This window comes from Orycteropus afer, unplaced genomic scaffold (genome assembly GCF_000298275.1).
Source record: "Orycteropus afer afer isolate SDZICR_OR568_19922 unplaced genomic scaffold, OryAfe1.0 scaffold00293, whole genome shotgun sequence".
Lineage (NCBI taxonomy): Eukaryota > Metazoa > Chordata > Mammalia > Tubulidentata > Orycteropodidae > Orycteropus > Orycteropus afer.
Genome location: NW_006921880.1, coordinates 2,999,846 through 3,015,171, shown reverse-complemented (window position 1 = coordinate 3,015,171; position 15,326 = coordinate 2,999,846). Strand labels below are relative to the sequence as shown.

Here is a 15,326-nt window from a genome sequence, read left to right as displayed (position 1 = left end):
AACATTGCTGCTTTTTGCAGCAATGAAGAGTCATTGACAGACCCGTAATTACATCACATAAGCACGAACGGAAAACTGGACTTGTTCTGTCATGATAGCTGCATGCAAGTGAAACTGCTTAAACTTCAGAAGAGTTTTAAAAGAACAAACCTTAGACTGGCTATTGGAGAAGTGAACATGACAAAACATTTCCCAGTGACTCAAACCTAATCAATCCACAACTTAAGCAATAATCCTTGTCAAGATAAGAGATTGCAAAAAGACAACCTGCACAGCTGCAAACTGGGTTTTCCTGCTAAGTATATTACTTTGGATTTTGTTTTCAATAGTAATAGTCAGACATTATGCATTTTTGCTCAAAGGCACAATCTGCTTGAATCTACTGGATGATAATTATCTTGTTTGTTGCTAGGATCTTCAGTATCTCAGGGGCTTCTGGAGTGGAAAGAGCACTTAACTGCTGCTTTGTTTTGTTTAACGTTCAGTTTATTAAGCTTTTACACCTATTAAGCATATTTTCCCAAATATTTAAACACTATTAAGCAACTAATAAATCAAGCTACACATTTCATAAACCAATTTTCTTGATTTCCTTAGTCAAGGTCTTTTAAATATTTCTATAAAGCTGTAAGCCCACTATTCTTTTAAATTGAAGATACATATTAAATATTACAGTGACTCTAAATAGCACTGTATTCCTACATCCACATCTAGTTCAAAATATCAACCCTTTGGGGTTCATCTAATTCTCTAAACTTAATGCTTTACCTCACTAGAGTGACAATGATTTTATTAGAGGCAAAAGTGAGAGAGAACAATTGAAGTTGCAAGTTCTAAGTCATGGATTGAGAGTTTCTTGGTTAGAATTTGGTTTTCCCTGAGGAATGGAACTCAAACTGGTATTGATTGAACTATGTCCTTTCTTGTAATCCTGGTTGACTTAGCACCTCAAAGGGCCTCTTCGGGTGCACACCTTTTCTTGTGTTTTTTGTGTCACATCCAAGTTAAACCTCAGGAGGGTCTTCCTTGGGTTACTATTTACTCCATAACACCTTATTAGTATCTCATTATAATCAGAAGAAAAAGTAGAGGTTTCTCTTCAAGAGAAAGAAGTTGAATTGGCCAAGTCACCTCTCTTCTTGGACCACTTTGTTTGTCCATCATTGTCTTGTAACAGTTTGGACATTCTTTCCACCTGGTTATTTTGTGTGACCACAGTGCAGTACCTCATTCTTCCAAAAGTATGTACTACAGTTGGTTCTGACTCATAGTAACCCCCATTGGGTTTCTGAGGCAGTAAATCTTTATGGAAGTAGATTGCCCCATTTTCCTTCCGTGGAGTGGCTTGGTGGGTCAGAACCGCCAACCTTCTGGTTAGCAGTCCAATGCCTTAGGCACTATGCCACCAGAGCTCCTTGCTATACTCACAATTTCCTGATTCCATCCTTCCATTTCAAACACAAAAATAAAAATACATATCTGTATTTTATTGATATACACTTAGTGGAAAACCCAAAATACCCATTTATTTTAATACTTTCCTTCTTATAAAAATGAAAATTAATTAAAAAGTATATTCTATTGTTGTTGTTGTTGTTATGTGCCGTCGAGTTGGACCCGACTCATAGCGACCCCTCCTTGGGTTTCCGAGGCAGTATCACTACGGAAGTAGATTGCCCTGTCTTCCTTCCGAGGAGTGGCTGGTGGATTTGAACCACCAGCCTTCTGGTTAGCAGTCAAGTGCCTTAGCCACTATGCTACCAGAGCTCCCAATATTCTATTAGTCAGTCTTTAATTTTGTTTTTATAACAACTTGTACTTTCATTCATTTACTCATTTTTCAACAGATGTATTTTGACTGCCCATTACAGGAAAGGCACCATACTAGTTACCGTGGTTAACTTGAGACTTACCCTTCTCTGATTCTGCTCTCCTTCCAGTTATATGGTAGGATTATACTTCTCTACCTCCTCCTTCAGGGGGTAGAACCATCCATCTAGTTCTGGTCAATGGATTGTAGGCAGTTGGTGGAGCTCATATTATTTTCAACCAAATTGATGAAATTGACTGGGAGGTTTGTAACCACTCAAAAACTTCATTGAAAAGATTCATTTGACTCTTCCTACCTGAGAACACTGGTAGCTAACCTTTTCATTTTTCAACCATTCTGGCATCTTTTAAACACAGTCTGAAGATAAATGTTGCCCAGTTTCCTTGTTTCCCACTTTTCTTGGCCTCTCTGTTGGGATGTGGATGTAAATGTCAATTTGTACAAAATGAAGCTGGTTGGAAATACTTAATATTTATGAAGATAAGGACATCCATTTCTTGCATTAGCGCTTGTTTCAATTATGGTAAAACTTTTTCAGTATTTTCTAGGAGTTAGTGACTTGTTTGCTACCGTACTAGCTAAAATACTGCTGACCTTATATGTAATCCTCCAAACCTCATTATCTTAGGGCAATGAAAGCTTATTTCTCATTCACATACAACCAGTCACTGAAGTGGGCCCAGGCTGTTGGAGGGTCTGCCATCTTTCAACACATGGCTGCCAAAGTTGCTCCGGATATGGACAGCCAGCCAGCAGAAGAGAGAAGAGAGAACATGGAAGATTTGATAGGTAGCTTTTATGAGCCTTGTCTGGAAATGACAAATGGCACTTTTGTCCACATTTCATTGCCCACAACTTGGTATGTGGCTTTATAAAGCTGCAAAGGAAGTTTGGCAGTCTGTCAGCTCAGACAAAAAAATTCTACACTTCCTCAAAGAGTTCTACATTATGGAAGGAAATGCAAACTTTTTGACAAAAGGTTGGCCACCTCTGGTACAACTGCTACATTATGAGAAATTTTTTATTGGAAAAGTGAACTCTGACCAGGTCTTTTAAGACATGTTTATGAAGATATGTAAAAATGGTTAATTTCAGTTAAAGAAATTAAATTAACAATGATTGAGCAGGAGCTCTAGTGGCATAGTGCCTAAGGCACTTGACTGCTAACAAGAAGACTGGCAGTTGAAACCCACCAGCCACTCCTCGGAAGGAAGACTGGGCATCTATTTCCATAGAGACACTGCCTTGGAAACCCAAGGAAGGGTCGCTGAGTCAGATCCCACTTGACAGCAGTGAGTTAGTGATTGAGCACTTACTATGAGCAAGTCTCTTGGTAAGTCCTGTGGAAAAGGGAGGCAGGGCAGTGAATACTAAGATGAATGAAACATGATCTGTCTCTCCATGAAGTATGGAAACAAAATAAAATTTTGTGTACATTATATGCAATCCATAAGATGTAATTTAAAGCATAATTTTACTTATAGAAAAAAGACAAGAAAATTTTTGTAAAGAAAATATTTTGTTTTCTGATTAAACACTGTTACTGTAGAAAATTTGGAAAATACATCAAAGTACAAAGAAAAAAGACCTTAAAGTACTCATAATCTCATCACACGGCAATCACTATGGATCTTATTCCTTCTCATATTATATATATGTACACATTTGAAAAATTATTTTATGAGGATAAACTTCAAAGTACTCTACACACCTAAGTTAAAAACATCAGTTGACTTGTATTCACGTATGTGTAATCATGAAGAAATACGAGAAAGAATGCCAAAATAAACTGTTTGTCTTTGTTGGTATCTGGAACACCAGTGTTCATGATTCATCATTAAGAGAGAGAGGGAGGAGTGGTTTAGCCAACTTTTAAACACCTAACAAATAAATTAAAATGTGTCGCTGCAACAACAATCATCATAAAGATGAACTGAAATCTCCTACATTTGTTCAACACATGGTGTGTGCACAGGCCACCAAAATGTGTTCTAGGATAAGCGGTTGGGAGAGCCAGGAGAATTAGAACTTTCCTGACAGTAATAACTGTTCAAAGGCAATTAGGCTGAACCAGGGGCTTTCAGTCACTGAAGGCATTGGAGCAAAAGTTGGAAGACTTCTCAGCTGGAACGTCCAGGAGGGTATTCAAGTATCGGATGGGAAGTAGAGATGTCTTGAAGTCCTTCCTCATCTGAGGTGGACAGATATATACCACACTTATGGGCACACACATGGTCCCTGTGCAATGTGCTCTCAAGATCTATTTGAGCTGTTTGTGATTCTACATCCTGTGTAAAACTGACCCAACCACAAGATTCCAAGTTAGCTTTCCTAGCTCTGGGGCAGGAAGGAGTCACCTGTGTCTACGATGGTGCTCCAGAGACAGCTAAAATTCAAACGGGAGAAGCCAAGGGGGAGGGGAAAGTGGGGGCAGAGAACTAGTCAGGCAGATGTCCAAAGAGTTATAGGAAGGTAAGTGAAGCCACGGGTGTCTTTCAGGAGATGCAGAAATAGCTCCAATACCCTGTGAAGGGCTGGGTCTGAGGACTAAACAACTTTTTATTCTGACAACCATCCTTCTCTTCCTCACCCATTCTTATTTCAGGTCTGGCTGCGTTGGAAATGGTCCAAATTCATCTCTGTTCTTTCCAGTTGGGAGTCCCTAAGTGTTGACTGCTAACCAAAAGTTTGGAAGTTCAAGTTCACAAGAGGTGCTTTAGACTTTTTTTTTTTTTAAATCAGCCATTGAAAACCCTTGAAGCACAGTTCTACCCCGACACACCATAGGGTTGCCATAAATTGACGGCAACTGGTTTGGTTTTATTTCCAATTTGAGCCATGGAAACAGAACTGATATTGTATGGAAGGAATCTTAAAAAAAGATATTCCCTTGCTGTGTAACTACTTCTCATTCAGTCAAAAGGTGCATCTTCTGACCGCTTTGATCAGGGTAGTTGAACTCTTTTGAATGCAAAGAGAAAAATATATGTGGGCCAGTAAATTGTGGCACAACGTACGCAAAATACCTTAGCTATTCAGTGTTTTGACTTAATTGACCGTTGATGTTTTAGCTTTATGTTAACCCCCCCTCCTTTGTCCAATCCTCAGCCAACTCACCTTGGCTGTTTGAAAACAAAACAAAATTCCAATAGGGCTTTGAAAGAAGATTGCATCATACACAATTGGTAGGTGTGTTTCAAAGGGGTTTGAGGGAAGTGCCACAGAGTAAGTAGGTGACCACCGAGGCTGCTAAAATATTTCCTGTCCTGACCAGGGTTGTGTTTCTGGAGAATATTTAACAGGGAGGGTTTTAACGCTTCTAAAGATGTTGAAACTAAAGAACAAATATTGACCCAGAGAGCACCACAACTCTCCTGGAAGAGGGGAAAATACATCCTTTATATAATGAAAAACCACTTGGCAGATATATTCCAAAAACCCTGCATAATTCGCCCTCAGAGGTGGAGGGGGCAATTTGGCACAACCAGTGCCTAAGTATTAATGCCTCAGGCAGTATTGTCGGTCCCCTCTAGCTCTGTGCATCCGAGGTCTTCCTGCCAGGCCAACTGGAGCCTCCAGCTAGAGAAACTCGGCCCCGACGCCATGCCATGCCGCAGCTGGCAGCTGCTGGCGCAGCTGTGGGTAACTCGGCCAGGGCTTGGCCCTGCGACTTGTCGCTGCTGGTGAGTTACAGCCCCGCCGAGGCCACCCCAGGCGGCAGCTCCCCCAAGCAGTGGAGGTAAGACGCCCAAGAAGCCCTCCCTGCGCCCGGGACGGCGGTGAGTCAGGGCCCATTATGCAAGTGCTGGCAGGCGAGCTCCGGACCCCCTCCCCCGGCGTCTCCACCATCGGTCTTTCACCCCGTGAGTTACGAAAGAGCCCACCCCCCCGGAGCTATAAAGCAGCGGGGCGGCGCGAGCAGCGTGCTCGCCTCTCCTTGCTCCACGCGCGCCAGGACGCAGCGGCCAGGTTACCGCGCGTCTCCCGGTGGTGAGCACCAGCCGCGCAGCGCCCGGGGGTGGGGGTGGCGGCGGAGCAGGATGGGGGCAGCAGGGGTCCGGCAGTCCCGCTGCCAGGCGTTCACTGCTGCGCGTTTTCCGCAGGGCCGTCTTCTGGGCAGGATGGAGTGGATGTGGGCACTCGTGCTGCTGGCAGCGCTGGGCAGCGGCCAGGCGGAGCGCGACTGCCGCGTGAGCAGCTTCAGAGTGAAGGAGAACTTCGACAAGGCGCGCGTAGGTATCTGCCCCGGTGGCCCCGGGCTCTTCCTTTCCCCCAGCCTCGTAGGCTGTGCACCCCTGGACACCAAACCTTTGCTCTCTTGCGCAGTTCTCCGGCACCTGGTACGCCATGGCTAAGAAAGACCCCGAGGGCCTCTTTCTACAGGACAACATCATAGCCGAGTTCTCCGTGGACGAGAACGGGCAAATGAGCGCCACAGCCAAGGGCCGAGTCCGCCTTCTAAAGTCAGTGGCCTCCGGAGGCTGCACGCTTTGCGCTTTCAGTCCCCTGGCCCCTGACCGAGTGCCAAACCCTGCCTGGAGAGGGAAGGGAGCACCGGTGGTGGGGTTGGGCGTTGGGATGGCTGAGGAGGGAAGGGGCTTCGGGAACGGCGTTGGGGGTGGGGTTAGAGGTAGGGGTGGGGGTGAGGTGGGGTAGGGATGGGGTGGGGGTGGGGTAAGCATGACGAGAACATGCGCCTCGCTCAGGACTGCCTTGGCTTTTGCAGCAACTGGGATGTGTGTGCCGACATGGTGGGCACCTTTACAGACACTGAGGACCCTGCCAAATTCAAAATGAAGTACTGGGGCGTAGCATCCTTTCTCCAGAAAGGACGTGAGTAGTCACCTCAGTGAAACTGCCTTGGGGGTATGGGGAGTGTACCTGGCCAAATTCCTGGGTTTCATCTCCAGGGACATTCTTGGGAAGAATTGCCTACCCCAAGATCTGTTAGTGGCAGGAACCCTTAGCATAGACTCTTAGGGGGGTGAGATTGGGGTAGCTAGACCAATGAGAGCTCAAGAATCTTGGCCCAGGTTTGAAAGGACCTTTGGGCTTCTTAAGTGGCCTCCTTTAAGCTGCCATTTTTCCCTCCCACCACTGTACCAGGGTGCTCTCCCACTTCCCCAAGACCAGCCCACATCACCACTCAACTTAGTTTTGCAGTTTGTATTATCTTTGGGCTGAAGGCTGGAGACTCCCATCCCAGGATGTAGGGAGCATGGTGCATAGTCTTGGCTCATGCACTGGCTGCAGTGCTGTGATTCTGAGCTAAACAGTGTTCGACGTGGCAGTGACCTTTTCCCTTTCTCCCAAACACCGGAACTCCGAGGGATAGAGGTTGTAAGGACCCTCAGGAGAGAATCCTGAAACTTAGCCTACTCATGAGAACACCACTTCTACGTGATATTTCAGTCTTTTTCCCATTTCTCCCAAGTTTCATATCTCGAGTCTACTTGGTATCTGAAAAGTAGAGGCCAGGGAGACATATGATGGAATCTTAGAGATGCAGAGCTAATCCTATAAAGAAGATTCTATATACAGATGAATAAATGGACGCCAAGAGAAGGCAGTGATTTGCCCCAAGGGTGTGCCAGCAGTTTGTGAAAGCCAGTGTCAGAAGTCAGGGGACCCAACTACCAGGCCAGGTTTAGGGGGCGCTGAACAGCAGAGAAGGGATTCCTGACAGACCAGCCTTTTGCAAAGTACTGCTTGAGCTCTCCTGTGAAATAGGACCGAGAGGGCCATTCATGGTGACTTTCTTAGCTCAGTGACTCTGGGAAAAAAATGCCCTTTATGCATCCCATTGCTATACACATTGCAGGCACTCAACAACTTCTCTATAGTTGTTTGTGAGATGAAATTGGGCATGTATCTGATGGCATTTTCAGAATTGGTTTGCATTTTATGCTATATTACAAGGGAAAAATGCTTTTATCCTTAGAAATAATAACTATTATTTCAAATCATTCAGCCAAACCTCCTGAAATCATTCATTTAGAGGAAAACATGTATTTTTCTGATTATGGAATAAAGAAGATTAACACCAGGGTGCAAGATAACTAATTTTTAGAGTACTCTAGAACATTTTGAGATGTGCTTCTTAAAGGATTAGCCTTTTTACAGTGCCTTTGGGAGCAAGATGGGGAAGGACCCAGTGAGAAGGTAGGATTTTGCCTCTTTCTTCCTTCTCCCCCCACCAAACCAGATTAGCTCTGCTAATCTCTAGTCTGGGAGCTTTACGGGTGTAGTGCCTAAGGCGTTTGCTAACCAGAAGGCTGGCGCTTCAAACCCACCAGCTACTCCTCGGAAGGAAGACTGGACAATCTAATTCCGTAGAGATACTGCCTCGGAAACCCAAGGAGGAGTTGCTATAAGTCGTAATTGACTCGTTGGCAGTGAGAGTTTTTTGAATCTCTAGTCTACTGGTTAAAGCTAAGATTTCATTTAGGGGTGTGTAAACCTACTGAAAGCAATTGCTGTATATACTAAGTGAGAAAACTATGTACAAAACTGTTACCAGTTTAATTTAGGATTAAATTCTTTCTTGGGTTAACTTTGAAGAAAGAAATTGTGCAGTGTGGTGGTTAAATAGGCAAGGTTAAAGGTAGACTGGCTGTGTTCAAATCCTAACTCAACCACTCCCTTGGTACCTTGGGATGTTCCTTTGCCTCTCTGTCCCTCAGTTTCCTCATCTGCTAAGTGGAGGTGATCATAGCACCAACCTCATTGTGTTATGAGAATGCAATGTGTTAACATGCAGAAAGCACTTAGAACAGTGCCTGAACTTAAGTTCTCTATAAGTGTTTGATATTATTCTTGTTACGTTACTTCCTCTTTCATGAAATAGTAGCTTTACATTCTGTGGAGAACCCTCAGAGATCATGTTGTTCAATTCTCTCATTTTACAAGTGAAGAAACTGAGGCCCACATTAGACAGGTGACTAGCTTATTAGCACACTGCTCATTAGTGGCGCTTAGGGAGACCTGGTGGTGCTGTGGTTAAAAGCATCAGGCTCCTACCCAGAAGGTCAGGGTTCAAACCCACCAGCCACCCCACCAGAGAAAGATGAGGCATTCTGCCTCTCAAGATTTGCAGCCTTGGAATCTATGGGGCAGCTTTACTTCTGCCCTTTGGGGTTGCTTTGAGTCAGAATCAACTGGATGGCAGTGGGTTTTAGTGATAGCTGTAGAATCCCTGGGTGCTGCAAACAGTTCCTGTGCTTGGCTGCTAACCAGACGGCTGAAGGTTCTAGTCCGCCCAGAGGGCCTTCAGAAGAAAGGTGATCTACTGAAAAGCCAGCCATTGAAAACTCTGTGGAACACAGTTCTACACTTACACACACGGGGTTGCCATGAATCGTCATCTCCGCAGCTGGTTTGGTTTCTTCAATTTTGGTGACAGCTCTCAGCCCAGGGTCAAAAACTGACCCTCTGTCTTCCAAGTATCCCAATCTGTATGACTAGGTGAATCTACCTTTCTGTGTTTAAGTGCTTATTTCTAGGACTTATATAAAGTCCACTTTCATTCTTTGTGCTGATTTCTTTCTCCTTTGACCTCAGTCTTAACCAGTGAGCTGGTTAGGAAGATTTGAAGGCTACTCAGAGTGACCTACATTTGCTCAGGCTCTTGCCTTCTACACAGACTGCATCACACAACATAACTACGTTTAAAATAGACTTCCAAAACAAACCAAACTCACTGCTGTCGAGTTGGATCCGACTCATAGCAAACCCTTCTTGGGTTTCTGAGATGGTATGTCTACGGAAGTAGATTTCCCAGTCTTCCTTCTGAGGAGTGGCTGGTGGGTTTGAACTGCCAGCCTTCTGGTTAGCAGTCAAATGCCTTAGGCACTATGCCACCAGACCTTCCAAAATACACTTAAGTAGGGAAAATGGTTCAGAATCAAATGCTCACATTTATTCATCTGAAGTAATATTCTATTGCTGTGAATTTTTTCACAGCAAGTTCGGCTCCCATTTAACAATTTCTGTCAATTCAGTGACATTTATCACAATGTGTCAGCATACTCTTTTAATTGTGTTCTATTTGTTCCATTTCTAGTACTCTAGTTTTCTTACTCCCGTATCTTCTCATATTTGCTTTTGAGAAATTGTTGCCTTTTTGGTCTCATACTGATAGTCTTTAAGTAGGCCATTGATCTTATGGGTCATATTTATTTTGTGTACTACTCTGCTATTTTTCCAGAAGGTGGTCTCAGGAGAGGCTCAGTTCTAGGTTTCGAGTGTCTCAGGGCTATGGTCTCAGGGAGTCCTCTGTTCTCTACTGTCCCAGTTTGTCTGACTTACCTTTATTTATTTTTAGGAATTTGAGTTCTGCTCCACATTTTCTCCCCCTTCTATCCAACACCATTTATTGTGATTCCAATCAGAACCGTCAGTGATGGGAGCTGGGCACCATCTAGTTCTTTGGATCTCAGGGTAGATGAAGTTGTGACTCTTGTAGACTTGCTTCTTCTCTGAGCTTTTGCCTACTTACTGTTTTGCTCCTGGGAAGTACAGACCCTTAGCTGTGTCTTAGATGGCCACTCACAAGCTTTTAAGACCCCAGTCTCTACTCACATCACTAGGATGCAGATCATGATTTTTGTTAACTACATTATGCCAATTAACTGAGTTGTCCCATGACACTATAGTCCTAAGTTTTCACACTCAGAAAACCAATCTTGGAAGGTGGTTGGTTATATCTGAAGAGTATCTGTGTTTGTATCTTCAATGAATATATGTGCCTGTACCCACATATTTGTATTTACATGTACCTATATGAGTCAGAATGAATTTAGTGGCAATGAGTATGGAGATTTTTTTTTAAATAAATACTTTTATCTGTTCTGATCTATGTACACACCTATACCTACCCACATACCAATATGCCTGTAGTCATCCTTATTTGCTTAAATATTCATTTTCACTTTGGTTGTGCTGTGCTCACTACATCATATATTCAGTACCGTTTTTCCTGTCACAAAAAAATAATAAGTCCCTGCCATGTAAAGCATACTTTCCCTCTCCCCTCTCCTCTCCATGGTAACCACCAATGTACATTGGTCTCTCTATGCATGTCTATTCTTGTTACAAAAGAGGGATCATACAATATTTGTCCTTATCTGCTCGACTTATTTCACTTAACATTATGCCCTCCAGGTCCACTCACATTAGAATATGTTTCTCAGATTCATCATTATTCTTTACGGTTATAGTAGTCCAATGTATGTGTGTTCCAAATTTTGCTTATTCATTCATCTGTTGATGGGCACTTTGTTTACATTTACTTATTATAAACCTTTCCTTGACTTTTTGTAATAATGAACTAATACAATATTTGTCCTTCTGTGATTGACTTATTTCACTCAGCATAATGTCCTCTAAGTAAACAAAAATAAATTGTTCACATTTATTTCTCATTGTGAATAAAGCAGCAATGAATATAGGTGTGCATATGTCTGTCATGTCATTGTTTTTAGGACTCTAGGGTTTATACCTAGGAGTGAGATTGCTGGATCATAGGGTAATTTTATTTCTAGTTTTTTGAGAAAGCCCCATGCCATTTTCCACAGTGGTCGTACCATTTTACAGTCCTACCAGCAATGGATAAGGATTTCAATCTCCACACATCTCACCAATATTTATTGTTATCTGTTTTTTAACCAGGATAAGATGGTATCTCATTGTAGTTTTCATTTACATCTCTCTAATGGCTGATAGGGAGCTCTGGTAGCACAGTGCCTAAGGCACTTGACTGCTAACCAGAAGGCTGGTGGTTCAAACCCACCAGCCACTCTTCGGAAGGAAGATGGGGCAATCTACTTCTGTAGTGACACTGCCTCGGAAACCCAAGGAGGGGTTGCTATGAGTTGGGTCCGACTCGATGGCACACAAACACCACCACAATGGCTGATAATCATGAACATCATTTCATGTGTTTGTTGGCTGCTTGGATGTCCTCTTTGGTGAAGGTTCTGTTCATGTCTTTTGCCCATTTTGTGATTGAATTGTTTGTCTTTTTGTTGTTGAGTTGTTGCAGTTTTCTATAGATTTTAGGGATTAGACCCTTATTGGATTAGTTGTTTCCAAAGATTGTTTCCCAGTCTGTAGGTTTTCTATTTACTCTTTTAATAAAATTTTTTGAGGAGCATAGTTTTTAATTTATATGAGGTCCCATTTATCTATTTTGTCTCCTTCTATTCATATATTTGTTATTATGTTTGTTATCCTATTTTTATAAAAGATTAGGTCCCATAGTTTTCTCCCAGGAATTTTATGGTTTTAGGTTTAACATTTAGGTCTTTGATCCATTTTGAGTTAGTTTTTGTGTATGGTGTGAAGTATGGGTCCTGTTTCATCTTTCTGTGGGTGGATATCCAGTTTTACCCGCACCATTTATTAAAGAGACTGTTTCTTCCCACTGAATGGACTTTGACCCTTAGTTAAATCAATTTTCCATAGATGGCTGAATTTAATTCTGAGCTCTCAGTTCTCTTCCACTGGTCTATATGTTTGTTGCCGAACCAACACCAGGCTATTTTGATTACAGTGACTGTATTTCTTGAAGGATATCAGGAAATGTGAGACTTCCTGCATTATACTTTTTCTTCAACATTCCGTTGGCTACTTGAGGTTTGTTTCCTTTCTATATCAGGTTGGTCATTAGTTTTTCCATTTCAGTAAAGAATGTTGTTGGAATTCTTACTGGATTGCATTGTATCTGTAGATTGATTTAGGGAGAATTGACGTTTTCACTCTCTAAAGTCTTCCAATCCATGAGGATAGGATTATCTTTCCATTTTTGTAGGTCTCTGTTTCGTGGTCTCTGTTTTTGAAGAGATTTAGCAGGATTGATGTCAACTCTTTCCTCAGTGTTTGGTGGAATTCTCCAGTGTAGTCATCTGGTCCTGTGCTTTTTTTTCTTGGCAGTTTTTTTTTACCACATCTTCAATGTCTTCTTTTGTATTGGGTCTGTATAGATTTTCTACCTCTGTTTGTGTTAGTTTGGATAGGTAGTGTATATCTAGAAATTTTTCCATTTCCTTTAGGTTTTCAAATTTGATGGAGTACAAATTTTCATGGTAGTCAGTTATGATCTCCTTTATCTCTGTTGGATCACTTGCAATGTAACCAATTTAATTTCTAAATTTGATTATTTGCCTTCTCTCATGTTTTTCTTTTGTCAGCCTAGCCAATGGTTTGTCTGTTTTCTTGATCCTTTCAAAAACGGATTCCTGTCTTTGTTAATTATTTCTACTGTTTTTCTATTTCTTGTTTCATTTATTTCTGCTTGATCTTTGTTATTTCCTTTTCTTTGGTTGCTTTTGTCTTTTTCTGGTCTTTCTTTTCTATTTGTTCAAGTTGTTGGTTTAAGTTAATGATTTGGACCTTTCTTCTATTTTAGTATAGGCATTTATTGCTATGAATTTCCCTCTGAGTACTGCTTTTGCCATATCCCCCAAATTTTGATATATTGTGGTTTCATTTTTTTAAATGTAGTTTCTTTCTTTATCTCTTATAATAGGTTTTGATTTAATGTCTCCTTTATCTGATATCAGTATGGCCACCCTGGTCATTTTTGTTTACTGGTTGCATGGAATATTTTCCCCCAACCTTTTATTTTCAGTCTGTTGTGTCCTTATGTCTAAGGTGTGTTTCTTGTAAACAGCAAAAGGATGGATCATGTTTTTCTGATACATTCTGCCACTCTCTGCCTTTTGCATGGGTTGTGTAGACCATTTACATTTAAGGCTATTTCTGAAAACAAAGTGCCAACCTCTGATTTTGCTGTTTGCTTTTCGAGTGTTTGATGTGTTCTTTGCTTTTTTTAATTCTGATTTTTCTGTTTTTGTTTGTATTTGGCTGTTTTCTTGAGATGAACCTTTGCACTAACTTCCTTCTTATTTTCTGGAGGTTTCTTCTTGGTAATTTCTTAGTAGTTACCACATATGTTATGTTACACAACTTAACAATTGCAGCAATGTTTAACATATGAGCAACAGTTAACATACAACCTTAACATAATAAATCTATTTCTGATATGCTTCCTCCCATTTCTGTTATTGTTTCTCTTTCTCCATATATATATATATATATATATATATATATAACCTGTATTTGATAAGTTTATTTATACTTATTTCTTAAAAACTTGATGTACTTGTTCACAGGATTTAATTATAGAGCTTATTCCCTGAAAATATCATTTATTTGGACCTTATGATTGCCCATGTTGTTGTGTTTTTTTTTGGAAATCTCTCTGTCTTATTTTTTAACTTATTTTTCCCATATATAAACAGTGGTATTTATTTAATGCTCTTGCCTTTCCATTTGGTGTAGTCTCTTGTGTAATATTTTCAAAATTGGTCTACCAAAACCAAAACTACTGCCATGGAGTTGATTCCAACTCACAGTGACTCTATAGAACACAGTAGAACTACTCCATAGGGTTTCCAAGGCTGTAAATCTTTATGGAAGCAGACTGCCTTATCTTTCTCCTACGTAGTGGGGTTGTGGGTTCAAACCACTGACTTTGTGGTTAGCAGGCAAATGCTTCAGCCACTGAACCACCAAAGTTCCTTCAAGCTGGTCTGGTAGTAGCAAATTTCCAGAGCTCCTGTTTGTTTAGGAGTGTCTTAATTTCTCCCTCATTTTTTAATGACAGCTTTGCTAGATAAAGAATTTTTGGTTGGTAACTATTTTCATTCAGTATTTTATTCTTGTTGCTCCATTGTCTTCTGGGGAGAAATTTGCACTGATTCATATGAAGGCTCTTTGGTATGTTATACTGCATTTTTTTTCTTGCTGCTTTCAGAATTCCCTCCTTTTCTTTGATTTTCAAGAATTTTATTAGGATGGTGGGAAGTTGATCTTTTTGTTTTTCTTCTAATTAAGGTTCTTATAGTTTCCTGTATTTTCAGGTTTGGTTATCTATTCAGGTATAGGTTATTCTTTCTTATTATCTCTTGGAAAATTGTTTCTATGCCTTTATTGTTATCATGGTGCTCTGAGATTCAGATTTCTTAATTGAGTCCCATATTTCCATTTGGATTTGTTGGCTTTTGTTTTTCTTTTCTCATTTCTTTTGAGACTTGGTAAGGTCAGTTATTTTGTTTTCTAGTTCATGTATTTTATCTACTGTCTATCTGACTGTTATTTCTCATACTTTTTCTAATTCAGTTGGTTTATTGTTCAGTAGTCTCTTTGAAGTTTTTGTTTTTGTTTTTTATGTTTTCAGTTTCCTTGTTGAGTCTTTCATTTTCTCTATTAGTTTCCTCATCTCTGCTAGCTTGTTTTCTGTGTACTTTTTTCATTCTTTAAACATAGTTACCACCATAGTCTGAAAATTATCAATTCTTTTGGTTAGTCTGGCCTCCACAGGAGAAATTTCCTCTTCATATTTTGCTTTTACTTGGTCCTTCATTTGTGATTTTGTGTGCTTTACTGTTTTTTGTTGAACTTGGGCCATTTTTATAATCTTTTTTTTTTTTTT

General features: G+C 41.0%; 1 protein-coding gene across 1 annotated transcript in view; it reads left to right on the top strand.

Annotated features, from left to right (window-relative positions):
• Nucleotides 1-5,952: 5,952 nt before the first annotated feature.
• RBP4 (retinol binding protein 4) overlaps nt 5,953-15,326 on the top strand; it is a 15,860-nt gene continuing 6,486 nt past the window's right edge. Inside the window, exons 1-3 of the mRNA XM_007951274.2 lie at nt 5,953-6,063; nt 6,158-6,294; nt 6,558-6,664. Coding sequence (XP_007949465.1) covers nt 5,953-6,063; nt 6,158-6,294; nt 6,558-6,664 — 355 coding nt within the window. The remainder of the gene's footprint in view (nt 6,064-6,157; nt 6,295-6,557; nt 6,665-15,326) is intronic.